General features: G+C 41.5%; 1 protein-coding gene across 9 annotated transcripts in view; it reads right to left on the bottom strand.

Moving 5' to 3' along the window:
• The window catches only part of Cpeb3 (cytoplasmic polyadenylation element binding protein 3), a 179,166-nt gene that overhangs the window by 71,612 nt on the left and 92,172 nt on the right, over positions 1-15,382 (bottom strand). For 7 of the 9 annotated variants that reach the window (XM_005063652.4, XM_040745039.1, XM_040745024.1 and 4 more), the window contains exon 5: positions 12,422-12,445. The exons of the other annotated variants lie outside the window; for them this stretch is intronic. In XM_005063652.4, coding sequence (XP_005063709.1) covers positions 12,422-12,445 — 24 coding nt within the window. The remainder of the gene's footprint in view (positions 1-12,421; positions 12,446-15,382) is intronic. 9 annotated transcript variants of the gene reach the window in all.

Genomic DNA, 15,382 nt, shown 5'->3' with positions numbered 1-15,382 from the left:
TTAGAAAAATGTTGAACACTTCTTTTACCAAAAGGTAAAAACGTTGCTAATGTAATCATGTTATATTATGAGCAAGTCAGTGTTGTAGGAAAGGTACTGTTTGAAATTTGGAGTTAATAAAGAAAATGGCCAAGAGTGGGGATAGCGAGACGCTAAGGAGTTTTCTGTTCACTTCTTGCCAGTGGAACTGCAAAGATAAAGACAGTTTGTGTCGCTGTGCCACCATCCCTTTTCAGTCTGGCAGGAACAAACAATAGGAAGTCAATTCTCATCTCTTGATGTTTGTTTTCATCACTGGGAGTAAAAGAAACGTCTGCAGCAACTGCAGGCAAAATGAGCTTCCCACAGACATTTTCTGACAGCCACCAGATAAACCTGCCACGCAGTCCACACTCTAAACTTCATGCCTACTCAGTGTCAGACTCGTGTTCAAGTCAGCAATTCCTACAGAAGTCTACTCCCACCTCTGCATTCCAACACGAGAACTATGAGATGTGCAAAAGACAAAAGCGGTGGAGAAGAGGCAGAAATGGATAGCTTTGTGCGCTATGCTCTATACTACTACGCTCATGAGAACACAAACGCTCTTCTGCAATATAGAAGCATGAGCTCTCTCCAGCATTAACCAGAACTAAGAAAACGAAGCCTTTAACTTGGGGGAAACCACTTGAGGGGAAATGAATCCTTTTCCAAGAGCAGCAAAGTACCTCCTGACAAAGGAATCCCAGTTCAACAAGGGAGCAGGAAGCACACTCTGAAATATTGGTGCTGAGAGAAGTCAAGTAACAGTGTGTTCCCCCTGTGGTGTGCAAGGGGGCAGTCTTCAGCAGAATTTTGCGGAGTTTAAGTGAAAAGACGGAAGACCATAGAGAAAATACTTTCACATAAGTTCCTGATGTCCCATTTCAATCTGCTTCTCGGATGGTCCTTCTGTATATATGTTTCTCTTATTGGTTGATGAATAAAACACTGATTGGCCATTAGGCAGGCAGGAATATAGGAAGGGCTAGCAGACAAGGAGAATTCTGGGGAGAGGAGGCAGAGAGAAGCCAATAGAGGGATGCCATGTAGCTGCAGAAGGAGTAAAGGTCCAGATATTCTCCGGTAAGATAAGGCCATGTAGAAATACATAGATTAATAGTTACGGGTCGATAATTAAGAAAGAGTTAGCCAAGAAGCAGCAGGAGCTATTGGTCAAACAGTTTCTAATTAATATAAGTCTCAGTGTGTTTATTTGGGGCTTAAGGGCAGTGGGACCAGATGGGACAGAACTTCCATCTACATTGCTTAAAATATCAATACAAGCTGGGCGTTGGTGGCGCATGCCTTTAATTCCAACACTCAGGAGGCAGAGGCAGGTGGATCGCTGTGAGTTCGAGACCAGCCTGGTCTACCGAGAGAGTTCCAGGACAGGCTCCAAAACAATACAGAGAACCCCTGTCTGGAACAAAACAAAACAAAATCAATATAAAGGCTCAGTGGGTAAAGTGCCTGCCATACGAATATGGGAACCACAGGTCAGAGTCTATACATGCCTGATGGCATGGTGGCCCGCCTGTAATCTTAGCAGGTGGGAGGCAGAGATGGGATCTCTGAGGCAAGCTGGTAGCCTGAACAAGCACAATCAGGAAGCTCTGGGCTCAGTTGAGAGATCCTACCTAAATATGTAAAGTTCAAGGTGGAGAATAATCAAGGAAGTCAGCTAACATCAACCTGGCTGAACCTGCACACATGTACATGCACATCCACACACATATGGGTTTGCATACTACACATTACCTACAAAAGCAAAAAAAAAAACAAAGGCCTTTTATACATACCCAATTCAATACAGACATTTAGTATTTACCCTTGATAGTCATATTCTCTCTCTCTCCCTCCCTTTCCCTGTATCAAATCCATTTCTCACAAAGTTCTACCAATTCAAGCTTCAAAATACAAGTTTCCTTTAATCCTCGGCCATCACTAGTCTTAATGCCAAATCCAAACCACCACCTCTTTCCCTGTCTCATGGTCTTCTTAGTTGTGGAAAACCTTTCCTCACAGATCTCTACTTAGAATTCAACAGTGCTTTAAGAGGAAGGGAGGAAGAGGGGTGGGGGGAGGGAGGGAAGGGGGAAGGAGGGAGGCTAGGAGGGAGGGAGGGAGAGAAGAAGGCAGGGAGGCAGGGAGGCAGGCATTAATCTGAACACATCAACACACCCTACACTCCTGACTGCAAAAGCTCCCAATGACCTTCCGCTGCCTTTTGGATGAAGTAGGAAAACATCACTGTGAACTACAAAGACCTTGACAGAGCTGCTGCTGCTCCTTGCTCAGTGACCTCTCTAATCACACCGAGTTCCTTGGGTCTCCTGATTTTCCCCCTGTCACAGGTGCTAAGGACACAGAGTTCCTGCTAACCTCTAAGCATTCCTTTCTCCAGTCATAATTAAGTCTTTAAAATTTTTTTTGGATTTATTTACTTATATGAGTATTTTGCCTGAGTGAGTGAGTGAGTGAGTGAGTGTGTGTGTGTGTGTGTGTGTGTGTGTGTGTGTGTGTGTGTGTGTGTGTGCCACACACATGCTCTGGTACCCACAGAGGCCAGAATATTGAATCAGGTACCCTGGAGCCATAGTTACAGATTGCTATGAGCTATCATGTGGGTGCTGGGAATCAAAGCAGATCCTCAGCAAGAACAGCCAGTTCTTTAACTGCTGAGCCATCTTCCCCACCCCATAGTTAATCCTTTTTTTTTTGGTCTCAGCTGCAAAGCCACCTTCTTGTATGGAACTGCACCAAGCCTTTAGGTAGGGTCATCTATCCATGCAAAACATCCTATGCTTCTCTCTCCGAACACTTTCTCCAGTTAACACCATAACATTGCTTGGGTTTCACTGAGACTATGTTCCCCCACCCAATTACATTCTAATTATCATTAGGATAGGGACCAAATTAATCTTCACCATTGTATCTTCTGCCTTAGAGTACATCAGAGGGACCCAAAATATGTTAAATTGAGGCAACACATAAGGAAGCGATACCATGTGCAAAGCCGGCCATGGTGGTGGCTCACTCCAGTAATCCCAGCACTAGAGGGAACAAACAAGGAAGGAGGATAAGGAGTTCAAGGCTAGCCTGCATTACTTTAGTGAATTCCAGACCAGCCTGAACTATAGCATGAGACTATCTCAAAAACAAACAGTATAGCCGGGCGTTGGTGGCGCACGCCTTTAATCCCAGCACTCGGGAGGCAGAGGCAGGCGGATCACTGTGAGTTCCAGGATAGCCTCCAAAGCCACAGGGAAACCCTGTCTCGAAAAACCAAAAAAAAAAAAAAAAAAAAAAACAGTATATGTACAAAGACATGCACACCTCTGTGAGCATATATTCAATGAGCATAAACACAGGTGTCTGGAACATGAGAAATGTGACCATCCCCTAGGTGCAGCCTTAACTACTGTTGCTTTCACCTGCACAAGATTAGATTCTATACTTAGTATTAAAGATGATTTTCCCCTTCCCAAATGCAATACTTCATTCTAATCCTGGTCTTTTTTTTTTTTTTTTTTTTTTTGGTTTTTTACGATCCAGGGTTTTTCTCTGGATTGTTTTGGAGGCTGTAGGTCCAGCCCGGCCTCGAACTCACAAAGATCCGCCTGCCTCTGCCTCTCGAGTGCTGGGATTAAAGGCGTGCACCACCACTGCCCAGCCATACTGGTCTTTGAAAAAAAAATAGGATCCCAGCACTTGGGAGGCAGAGACAGGCAGATCTCTGAGTTTTAAGACAGCCAGAGCTACACAGAAAGAAACCCTATCGCAAGACTCCCACACCCCCAAAAAAGAATATAGGGTCTATACACTCCAGGCTGGTTGCAACCTCTGTACTGAGGATTACCTTAAATTTAAAAAATTTATTTTTAGAGCTCAATGGAGATGCAAGCCTTTAATTCCAGTAGAGGCAGATGGATCTCTGTGAGTTCGAAACCAGCCTGGTCTACAAGAGCTAGTTCCATGGACAGCCTCCAAAGCCACAGAGAAACCCTGTCTCGAAAAACCAAGAAAAAAAATTTATTTCTAATAGTAGGTGTTTTGCAGCCAGGCGGTGGTGACTCACGCCTTTAATCCCAGCACTCGGGAGGCAGAGGCAGGAGGATCTCTGTGAGTTCGAGGCCAGGCTGGACCTACAGCCTCCAAAACAATCCAGAGAAAAACCCTGGATCGTAAAAAACCAAAAAAAAAAAAATAGGTGTTTTGCCTGCATATAGGCTTATATGTTATGTGAGTACCTGATAAACTCAGAGGCCAGAAAAGGGTGTCAAAGCTGTGAGCTGCCCTGTAGGTAATGGGAATTTAACCTGTTCTTAAGTAGCGGGCCATCTCTCCACCTTGACCCTGAAGCTTGTGCTTCTCCTGCCTCTACTGCCTGATTGGTAAGATGCACTACCCATACTTGGTTTTATGTGGTCGTGGGGACTGAACCCAGGTCTTCAAGCATGTCAGGCAAGCGCTCTACCAAATGAGCTACATTCTCAACACCAATGCCCTGAAAACAATTACACTGCCATCAACTCTATTTGTTGCTATACCAGATCACTTCTCTGAGCTGCCTCTGACTACAATAGCTTCTATCACCTCCACCCGAAATTTGAATCAGGGAGGAGGGGGATGAGTTGAGATTATGAAGAAATCAATGACTATCCAGATGGACAACGAGGAAGTCTTCAACCACAGCAGTGAAGACGTGGCAGATATCCGAGACATTCTTGAACAAATAAAACCTTGTTTCTCGTGACCAACATAACCACAGCTTCCCCAGAGGAAAATAAAAGCAAGAGTTGTAAAACTCTGGACAGTTTTCAAAATCGGCTATGGGAAGTTATAACACTTTCTAAGGCTTTAAAAGAGAGCCTCTGTCTTACTAACAGCATTTAGAGTGCTACAGGCCTTAGTAATGAAGGCAGCCTTGGGAAGAAAACTACAAATAGTGAACACATAGATGATGTTTCTCTGACTGCAAGTAGGAACTAAGAATATGGGTTCCAGAACCCAATCTCCAAATCCCCTAATCTAAATTTGTGTCAGTCAGGCTTCAAAATCTGCACTCCCACCCCAATGATTCATATGCTAAAGTTTAAGAACCATCCATGTGACCTGTCTGCAGCAGGCACCCACTGAAAGATCTGTATGAAGTGTATAGAATGTAGGAAGCACCAAGTTTTAGGAAAGCACAGCCTCATGATAGAAATATAAAATCTTCAATCAACTTTTTGTAACATGACTGCCTGAAGTGCTGATGGGTTAAAAAAAATTAGGAAATACTTGAAAGATACAACTTGTGGGGCTAAGGGAGGGTTGAAGTGGTAGAATACTTTTAGTTTGCATAAAGTGCCAGGATCAAGACACAGAAGAAAAAAACCTGCCAATCTAGTTTACAGAGAGCTCCAGGACAGCTAGGACTACACAGACTTGCTTCCAAAAAAATGATGATGATGATGATGGAGGAGGAGAAGGAGGACTTCTGTGAGCTACAGTGGTCCCACAACCTGACAGTCATCCTCTTTCAGCTCTATTCAGAAGTTCCTGAGGGGTTGTACATTTATTTACATTCTAATTTATTTGTTTGTTTGTTTGTATAGTGTGGGTGCAGAGAATAGAACATCAGGCCTTTGTTTTTGTATTTTAAATTTATTACAGATAGTTGTGGACCACAATGTGGTTGCTGGGAATTGAACTCAGGACCTCTGGAAGAGCAGTCAGTGTTCTTAACCGCTGAGACATTTCTCCAGCCCAGGCCTTTGGCTCTTAACAGAAATTTAGCACTTTGTTAAAATTAATGTGTAGGAGTGAGTTGTGAGCTAGTTGACAAGTTGGTAAGTGAAGCTTTCATTGCTGTAGACTCCCACCAGGGTAAGCTAGTGCACTGGTATTCTGAGCAGTCCACTGAACCCTCGTGAGGCTATTATCCATGCAGTCATTTGGTTGGAATACATCCATGTTCAAAACAAATTGCCCCAGACAGGCTATTTGGCACATGCCTGAAAGTCCAGCACTTGGGAGTCTGAAGTAGGAAAACCTCATGTCTGAGGCCAGCAATATACCAGCCTGTCTAGGCCAGAATGACACTGCCTTAATGCAAATAATACTGACTGGGCTGGGGATGGGCTACAGGAGACACTGTATCAAGACAAACAAGCAAGCAAGCAAGCAAAGCCATCCTAGGGAAACCGCTAAACTTTCAGTTCCTGGACAGGAGTATTAGCAACCGAAATCTTAAGACACTGCACGTGAGTGTCCTCCATTCCTGCCTCACTATCTAGCACCTTTCTGACACATTCCCTTTCTTTAAGGGAAACATTCCCCAAAACCCAAAACGCTTTATACAACCCAAATTATGTCTTAAGAGAATTACACTCCTATATGAAGGTAATATAAATCTAAATTAGAACCTCAAGATACTCCCACAGAAAATGTATATACAACATTCCAACAGAAGGGAAAGAAAAGGCTTCTCGACTGTTCTAACTTGGCCATGGGGCTTTCCACCAAATGCTATGCTTCTGGTATATATTCTCAGTGTCTGATCCAGTGACTGAATGGATAATATATGAATGTGGCAAAGACCTAAGACTAAATGATCTGTGAGGCACAGTACCAGGTGACCTGCAAAATGCTAGTGGGCAAGGGGAAGGTTCTTCATGATATTCCTCCCCAAGAAGCTCCATCCTACAGCATGAGCTCTTGCTGAAGCCCCTGCCATGACCCCAGCTACCCCAGTGCACTGCTAGTCCAATACGTCCATTCTCAGACACGTGTCAGCTCAGTCTTGCAAGCAGTTCAGAAATCAGTTTAGTAATTTAACAAAAAATGATAGAGAAATGGCTTCCTAAAAATAAATAAATAAAATATCTCCATGGAAACTGAAATAGTTTCCAGCTTAATCTCCAGTCTTTAACATTGGAGAAGACAGATCCCCTCTCTGTGTCTGACTTTGTAGGAGCTGACCCAGACGAAAGGCTGCTGGGTCTCCGGGGACTCCAGGCTCTTTATTAAACACCCTGCTTGTTTGTATGCTTGGATCTGCTTCTTTGTCTCCAGACAGCCCTCATTATATAGCCCAGGGTGGTCTCAAACTCTTGATCCTGCCTCAGCATACTCAGTGCTAGGATTACAGGCACATGCCACTATGCCTTGCACAGAAATCTTACATAACAAAAACAGAGTTGACTTTATATTAAAATGAGATATATCTTAGGTATCACAAACTTACAAGCAAAAATTACTTTTTGTTTTTTGGAGGCAGGATCTTAAAATCTCTGCCTCCTGCATGTTAAGATTAAAGGTGTGTGCCAACACATCCAGTTACAAGTAAACTATCGTGTATACACCAGACTCCTTTTCTCCCACTACCATTTCAAGTCATACCATTACCATTCACTCCACAGCTTCCACCAGAACCCCAACATCACTAAGGTCACCTGAGTAACTTGCCACATTCAATTCATGGGCATGATGTCATCTTTCCAATTCTGTTGCTTCTTCTCTCCAGAAAACATCATTGTTAATTTCTCTGCAACTTCAGTGCCATCCACTAACCTAACTTACATCATTTCTTGTTATCTTGGCATCTCCTAACTAAGCAACCCTCTTCTATTCCCATTCCCATCTGACCAGGTTTAAAATCCCCACAGGAAGTAAAAGGCCAGTAAAAGCAGATCCCCCTCCTCCCTCCAAAGTCATCCTACACTCACCAGTTTCAACCATTTCCTTGCCTCTAGTCTTTTTAAGACAACAGTTTTATTGAAATATAATTCATACATTTAGCCAATTATAAGTCACATTCCATCTTCCCACAACCTCTTAGCTCTTGCCCACACTATTCTTCCTTGTATCTCAGCAGATTTTCCTATTCTGGATTTCAGATGAGTGGAATGCTATAATAGGGGACTAGCATCTTTACTTGGCATATAATACTTTCAAGATTTATATATATATTGTATTGTGCATTGCTACTTTGTATAAAGCCAAGCGATTTCTCCCACATTCCCCACCCTGTGTTAAAAGATTCATTCATTTTTATTTTTATGTATATGTATTTTACCTGGATGTATGTATGGGCAATACATGCAAGATTGCTGCCTGCAGAAGTCAGAGGAACTCTAATTAACTGTTCCATATTTTTATAAGTTTAAAAATTTTTGTAATTAAAAACATAAAAGCCATGCATGGTGGTATATGTTTGCAATCCTAATACTACAGATGAGAGACTGGAGACTGGAGAATCCTAAGTTTGAAGCTAACCTGTAACAGGTAGTGAGACCCTAGCTCAACAAAAAACTCCAGATGTCTCCTTGTCCTTTGTGCTCCACTTTGAATATCACCTGACCTCCACCACTGAAGTAGGAGTAGCCTATTCTCTTCTTTCTGTGGCAGGCCAGCTTGGAGAGGCCCTGTCAGCTGTGCCGGTGAGACCATGGTACCAGCATGGCCCTTAGAAACAAATGGAGAGGGGAGATAACGGCAGAGATAAAGTTTCAAGCAGCTCAGGATGGCCTGGAATTCACTAAGTAGCCAAGGCTGCCCTTGAACTCCTGATCCTTCTGCCTCTATTTACCAAGTTCTAGAATTATAAGCCTACAGCACCATGCCTAGACTTTTAAAAAGTTTTACTTTCATTACTGTGTTTTGTGGGTTCATGGGTAATGGTGTACATGTGACGTCAGGGGACAATTCAGGGTAGTTGGTTCTCTTTTTCCATCTTTATGTGGGGTCTGGGAATTGAACTCAGGTCACCAGACTTATGCAGCAAGTGTCTTTTCCCACTAAGTTACCTCATCAACCCTGGTTTTATCAAATGAATAAAAGTATTTGTCTCATTTATTTATCATCTCTGCCTTATCTAGAGCAAACTCCAAACGGAGTGAGAGACCGTGTCTGGAGTCTAGAATCAGGTAGTCATGTAAACAATGACAGAATGAGTGGAAGGCCCAGAATGCATTGTCATTCTTCCTTCTGGATCCTTCCACACCAATTCTTCAGAATAGTGAAAAATTAGCGATCTGATTCCTGTCACTCTCTGTGTTCATATTTTCCCATTACTATACTGACCGACAGCAATCAAGATACTAAAATCACAAACACTGAATTCAACTCATGTCTATTTTTCACTCCAGAACCATTTATTTGTATCTTTCAATAGGCAAGCTTATAGAACTCGGTTTGCATTAGCAGAGTACCAGGCTGGTACCATGGTCTCAGCAGCACAGCTGACAAGCCCTCTTCAGAGCTGGACTGCCACAGAAAGATGACCTCAGCTCAGGAACTCAAGTTTACTGAACTTTAGAACTTTGTAATCAGTTATCCATTAGTGTACATACAAGTTTATGACCTACATATAATAACGCCAACCACTATTTGTATTTGCTCATCTATACTGTTCAAATAGAAAATTTTGAATTTTCCTTGCTGCTGTATAACCAAGAAATTCTGTTAAACATCAAGAATATTGGTGTAGACCTGGAGGTACAGCTCAATGGTGGAATACATGCTTACCATGCATGAAGACTTGGGCTCAGTCACCAGCAGCAACCACACACACACACACACACACACACACACACACACACACACACAAATTCTCTCAGCATAATTAATCTGTCTACTTGTAGAAAAAAATGTATACCCATGTCAAATTTAAAATTACAATACTCATTAAATGTGTAAGCTGCCAGTATGGTTAACACCTGCCTACAAGTTCAACCCTGGGGAAAGTGAAGGTTGAATGGGCTATACAAAGGGAGACCCTGTTTTTAAAACACAAAGAAGGAAAGGAAAGGAAAGGAAAGGAAAGGAAGGAAGGAAGGAAGGAAGGAAGGAAGGAAGGAAGGAAGGAAGGAAGGAGGAGAAAGGGTACAAGCAAAGGTCTCACATGGCTCTATCTAACAGACTGGTTTTCAGCAGGGTGTATACACATTAAATTTGTTACAAGAAAACTATTCCTGAAAGATGTTACAATTCTATATATGCCAGTCCAGTCTCAAACTGAAGCAATTCTCCTGCCTCAGCCTCCCAAGTATTAGAATTACAGGCATGTGCCACTATGTCTACCAAGTAATTTTTAACATTTTTTTAGAGATAGGAGCTCATGGTGCTACTTCGCTAACCTAAAACTCCTAGCTCAAGTGATCCTCCTGCCTCAGCTTTCTGAGCAGCAAGTACCATAAGCAAATACCATTATTTCCAGCTAATAACTTAAGAACTATAAAGCAATCTCTTCTACATAGATGAGTGTTATTTCAAAATAATCCTAATAAGTTTTAATATGATTACACACAGAGGATAGTGTTATGCACAAGTCACAATCGTTCTCAAATAACTTATCTTCAACTGAAGAATCAGGGTACAAAGGAAAGACAGGAAGAAAATACTGCCTATAAGGCCAGAGCAGGGCTTCTTAGAAAGGATACACTTGCCAGGGTTGGAGAGATGGCTCAGTAGTAGTTAAGAGTAGTTAAGAGCACTTTCTGCTCTTACCAAGGACCCAGGTTTGGTTCCTGGAAGCTCACTCACTATCATCTCTAACTCCAGTTTTAGGGGATCAAATGCTTTCTTCAGGCCTGTGTAGGTACCAGGACCGCACACACACGTCAATACATATAACAATTTTAAAAGATGAAGTAATTAGAAAGAAAGGAAAAGGCTTGAATTTGCCTCACACTAGTGAAGTAAGATGTAGGAGAGTGGATGAGTGGTCGGGGCTTGGCAATGACCAGAGGAAAGGGAGTGGAGAGACGCTGTGGCAGCCGTCGGCATGGGGAGCACGAGATGGCAGGAGCCACCAGTGGGGCGTGGGAGCGACATGGACCAGGTGATGGCTCACAAAGACAGAGCAGCGAAAACGAGAGCTACTGAGATGAGGGCAAGCCTAAGACACCAGAGTGAGTCCTGACAACACGGATTCACGCCTGAGGAAAGGGCAGTCCCTCATGTCTACTGTCAGGAGGCTCCTCCTGCCTATAGACAATGCTTATTCCCCACTCCTGCCTGCAACTTCCACCAACATGAAACAAGTATTGTGTAAAACGGTATAGTGATATAATATGCCAAATGATATAAAGATAGGAGCTGTGATAAAGGTCTTCACCTTTATGATTAAGGTACACATAAAAATATTACTATTCAATGTTTATCACCATATCACGCTAAATGCAAGTGACAGTGTATACTACCTTGCTTGAAGAAGTTTTTGACAAAAAAGTAATTATCATCTGTAAATTTTCTTGATCTAAATGAAAACAGTAATGTTCTATAGATAAAATTTATGGAAATAAAAGTTATTTATACCAAAAATATACAAAAGTAAATTTCCCAAAAGTAAAAATGATTATAACTAATGTTTCATCATACATACATTAATTCAGCCAATATTCATTTATCCAATATTTACTGTGTAATAAATAAAATACTATCAATTTAGTATCATTATTTTCTCTTTATGACAACCAAAGTCAGAGACATTCTGATAAAAGGTAAACATTAGCAAATATGAAACAAAGAGACAGATTCTAATATTGGCTCTAGCTTTAACACAGCAAGCAGCAGACAGATCTTACATTTGTGGAATGCTTGTCGGACATGTACACCTTTTCTTAAAACCAGACCTTTGGACATTATGAAGTTGGACAAGACTGGTTCTATTACCTCATAATTTGCAGATGAGGAAGCCAGCTCTAAGTCACAGGCTGTAAGCACAGCCCAGGTGCTCACCCTAAATCGCACCTTTCCCATTGGCCAGGCTTCCTCTCGCTACTCTTCAAACCATTTGTAAATAGATAGATGTGGAAATATTCAAGGGGTACAGCATTACACAAATGAAAGTCATACTAAATTAGGTTAGGTTTTAAGGGACTAAAGCACATTTTGTGTCACCTCTTTAAAGAAACACACATACACACAGACACACACAGACAGACACACACACACACACACACAAATTATAAGACCTTGGAAGGGGCCCTAAAATGTAAGCTTGCCTTTGGATGCAACAGAAAAGATAATCACCAGACAACTTAGCAAAATCAAAAATTTCACCCCCAAACTGAGCCTTTCCCTCTAAATCCTATGAAAAGAACACAGAAATACAGGACCGAAAAATATGCATACTTGGCCTATATTTCCTCATGCTCAGTCACAAAAATTCAAACAAAAACTTTCAGATAAAGTTGTCTTTGCTACAGCTTTGTTAGGACTAAAAGAACAAATTACCAATAATTATAATAAGTAATTGTAATAAAAGTAATAAAGAATTACTTTTCTAAAATAATTAAGTTAGAACATCAAACCATACATAATTACTGTCTTATACACACAGGCATAAACACGCACATACTCATACTTACTCAAAGTTTGGCAAGCAAAAGATCTCATTAAAAAAAATTACCTCGTCTCCGCCCATAGCTCCTGGCTGCATGTAAACACAGAAGAAAACCATGGGTATTTGTATCAAAATGGTGAATTTAGAAATGTAAAAAAAAATGTTTACACAAATGTTTCCTAAGATTCTTGAATGTTAATCTGAAGACACTGGTCACCTTCACTGCTAACACACTGGGGAAAGCCTTCATGAAGCATTAAGCCAAATCACTGTTCATAATTCTAATGGCTGTGGCAACTGCTGGGACTGAGCGTCACGAGTCTGTAAGGGATTTATTGGGTTTGCTGGGGCCTATTATCTATATCAGACATAGATAAGAGCGTCTTCTTGAGAATAATTTGTAAATCTTCATTTGAATTTTATATTACCACCAGACATCACTCACAGGAAAAATATGCTAAATAACTAAAAGTTGTGGCATACGGTGGGCATTCCAAACTTCTTACTACACACACACACACACACACACACACACACACACACACACACACACACACTTCACAAATGCCCTGAAAATGTATAGAAATTATATGTCATTAGTTCATTCTTTAAAAAATGTCTGTGAACTTTTGTAGGTATGCAAGTCTGCATGTATGTGGGCTCACATGTGTGTAAGTGTGTGTGCACATGCATATGGAGTCCGGAAGCTGACTCTTGTCCTCCTTAATTGCTCAGCCTTGTATTTACTGAGGCAAAGTCTCTTGTTGGATGGAGAGTTTGAGTCTAACTAGTCTAGCTGGCCAGCTTGCCGTGGAGATCCTGTCTCTACCCTGAGTGCTGAGATTTACAAGCATACATGCTTGGCTCCTGTGAGTCCTGGGGACTTCAGTCTTTTCCCACTCTGCTTGGCAAGGGTTTGAACCCACTGAGCCATCTCCCCAGCCTGGTTTCTGTAAAATTCCTAGTGAAGTTTCTCCTACTCCCTCCATTTATTTTCCACACCTCACCATCTATCATATCATAGAAAGGAGAAAATACTACATTTTACATCTGTAGAGATAGATCAAGGCTCTAGATCTGCCCTAGGCAGCTTATAATAACAGAATTCTAAATGTTGGCTTTCTCACAGCTTAGGCCTAGGGTTTACCAGAGCTAACCTGAGGCTTCATCTATCACCAGCTACCTACAGAGACATTCGGAATGCAAAGATTAAATTTGAAACCTTTTAAATTTGAAACCTCCAGTTCTATAAAAACAAATGAGAACTAGAACTGCATTTGATCTACTTTTGAAGCATAAAATGCCACAAAACTCATTTACACTGGAAAGGATCGAAATACAGACTCACTTGTAGCACAGGGTGATGGAAAGGGAAGAAAATGCATTCCTGAGGACTCCAGACTTTGCAGCTACATCACTGAAAGCACTCATGGGTCTCGCTGCTTTCCTATTTTCTAGCTCTGTGTCACCTCCATTTTTGTCCTCTTTACTTTCCCTTGATGAGAAAGGGTTACCTAGATCAGCTCTCCCCACCCCATTCCCCCAACCTTATTACAACCTGCAATGAACAAATCTCTTTTTATCATTGTTTCCATCATTCTACAAGGTTGTCCTGCAACACTCTATTTACATTTGAGGCTGGCCTCAAACTCTAGAGAGCTGCCTGCAGTGCTGGGATTAAGGACATATGCTGTAATGCCTATGTACCACATTTTCTCATCTATTAATGGACACTTAAGCTGGCAGCAATAAACATGGATACATAATGATCTCTGTGGAAGGCTGACTTAGAATCCTTTGAGTATATACCCAGGAGTATTACTGCTAGGTGCTAGACAATACATACAGAAGTATTAGTTTTTTAGGGACCTCCATACTGATTTCCATTTCCATTCCCACTAGCAATATATAAGAGTTTGTGCATATCTTTGTATTTGTCCTTTATTTGAGGCAGGGTTTCACTTTGTAGCCCAGGCTGTCCTCAAGCTCTTGGTGATCCTCCTACCTCTGTGCCTCCCAAGTGACAGAATTACAAGTGAGTTATCACACCAGGCTATTGTCATTTGTTTTCTTGATGATAGCCATTTTGACTGGGGTGAGATAAAAATCAAAGCAGTTGTAGTTTTGCATTTGCCATGTGGCTAACAATGCTGAACGCTTTCCCAGGTATTTATTAGTTATTTGCAGTTCTTCTTTTGAGGTGAGGCATTCCCAGTCAATACATTACCCCCATTAGTAGTTTGGATGAGGGGTTTTTGTTGTCAATTTTGTATAGATTGCAGACATCAATCCCTGCTGGATGTACAGCTGGCAAACATGTTTTTCCTATTCTATAGGCTATCTTTTCACTCTGTTGATAGTTTGTGTGGCTTTGTAAAAACTTTCTAATTTCATATGATCCCATCTGTTAATTCTTGAGATTATTTCCTATGGTTTCCCCTGCAAGTCTGTCCCATACACTGCCTATGTTTTCCTACAACAGTTTGAGAATGTCAGACCTTAAAGTCTTTGATCCATTTTGAATATACATATAGATAAGGGTCTAGTTACATTCTTCTAGATGTGGACACCCACTTTCCCAAGCACAATGCTGCCTTTTTTCCTATGTATATTCTTGACACCCTTCTCAAAGATTAGGTAACTGTAGCTATACCTGGTTGGTCTGGTTGGTGACTAGGTCTTTAGTGTTCAAACACATGTTGAACTCCCAGTCCTTCTGTCTGAGTCTACAAAGTGCTGGGATGACAATGAACAGCATTATGCCTCGCTTCCTATTTGTTCTTGTGTTTAAGACAGGGTATTATACATTAGCCCAGGCTACCCTCAAACTCATGGGCATCCTTCTGCCGTGACCTCCTGAAGTCTGAGATGACAAATATGCATCATGCTTGGCCTGAGTCTCCATTCTATTATTCTGGCTACACGTTGTTTTTGTGCCTGTACCATGCGATTTTTTAAAATATACCTCTGTAATATGGGTTGAGACAGAATACTGTGGTACCTACAGCATCATTCTGTTTATGATTA

Source organism: Mesocricetus auratus, unplaced genomic scaffold, assembly GCF_017639785.1.
Source record: "Mesocricetus auratus isolate SY011 unplaced genomic scaffold, BCM_Maur_2.0 Super-Scaffold_4256, whole genome shotgun sequence".
NCBI classification, from domain to species: Eukaryota; Metazoa; Chordata; class Mammalia; order Rodentia; family Cricetidae; genus Mesocricetus; species Mesocricetus auratus.
This window is presented reverse-complemented; position numbering and strand designations above follow the sequence as displayed.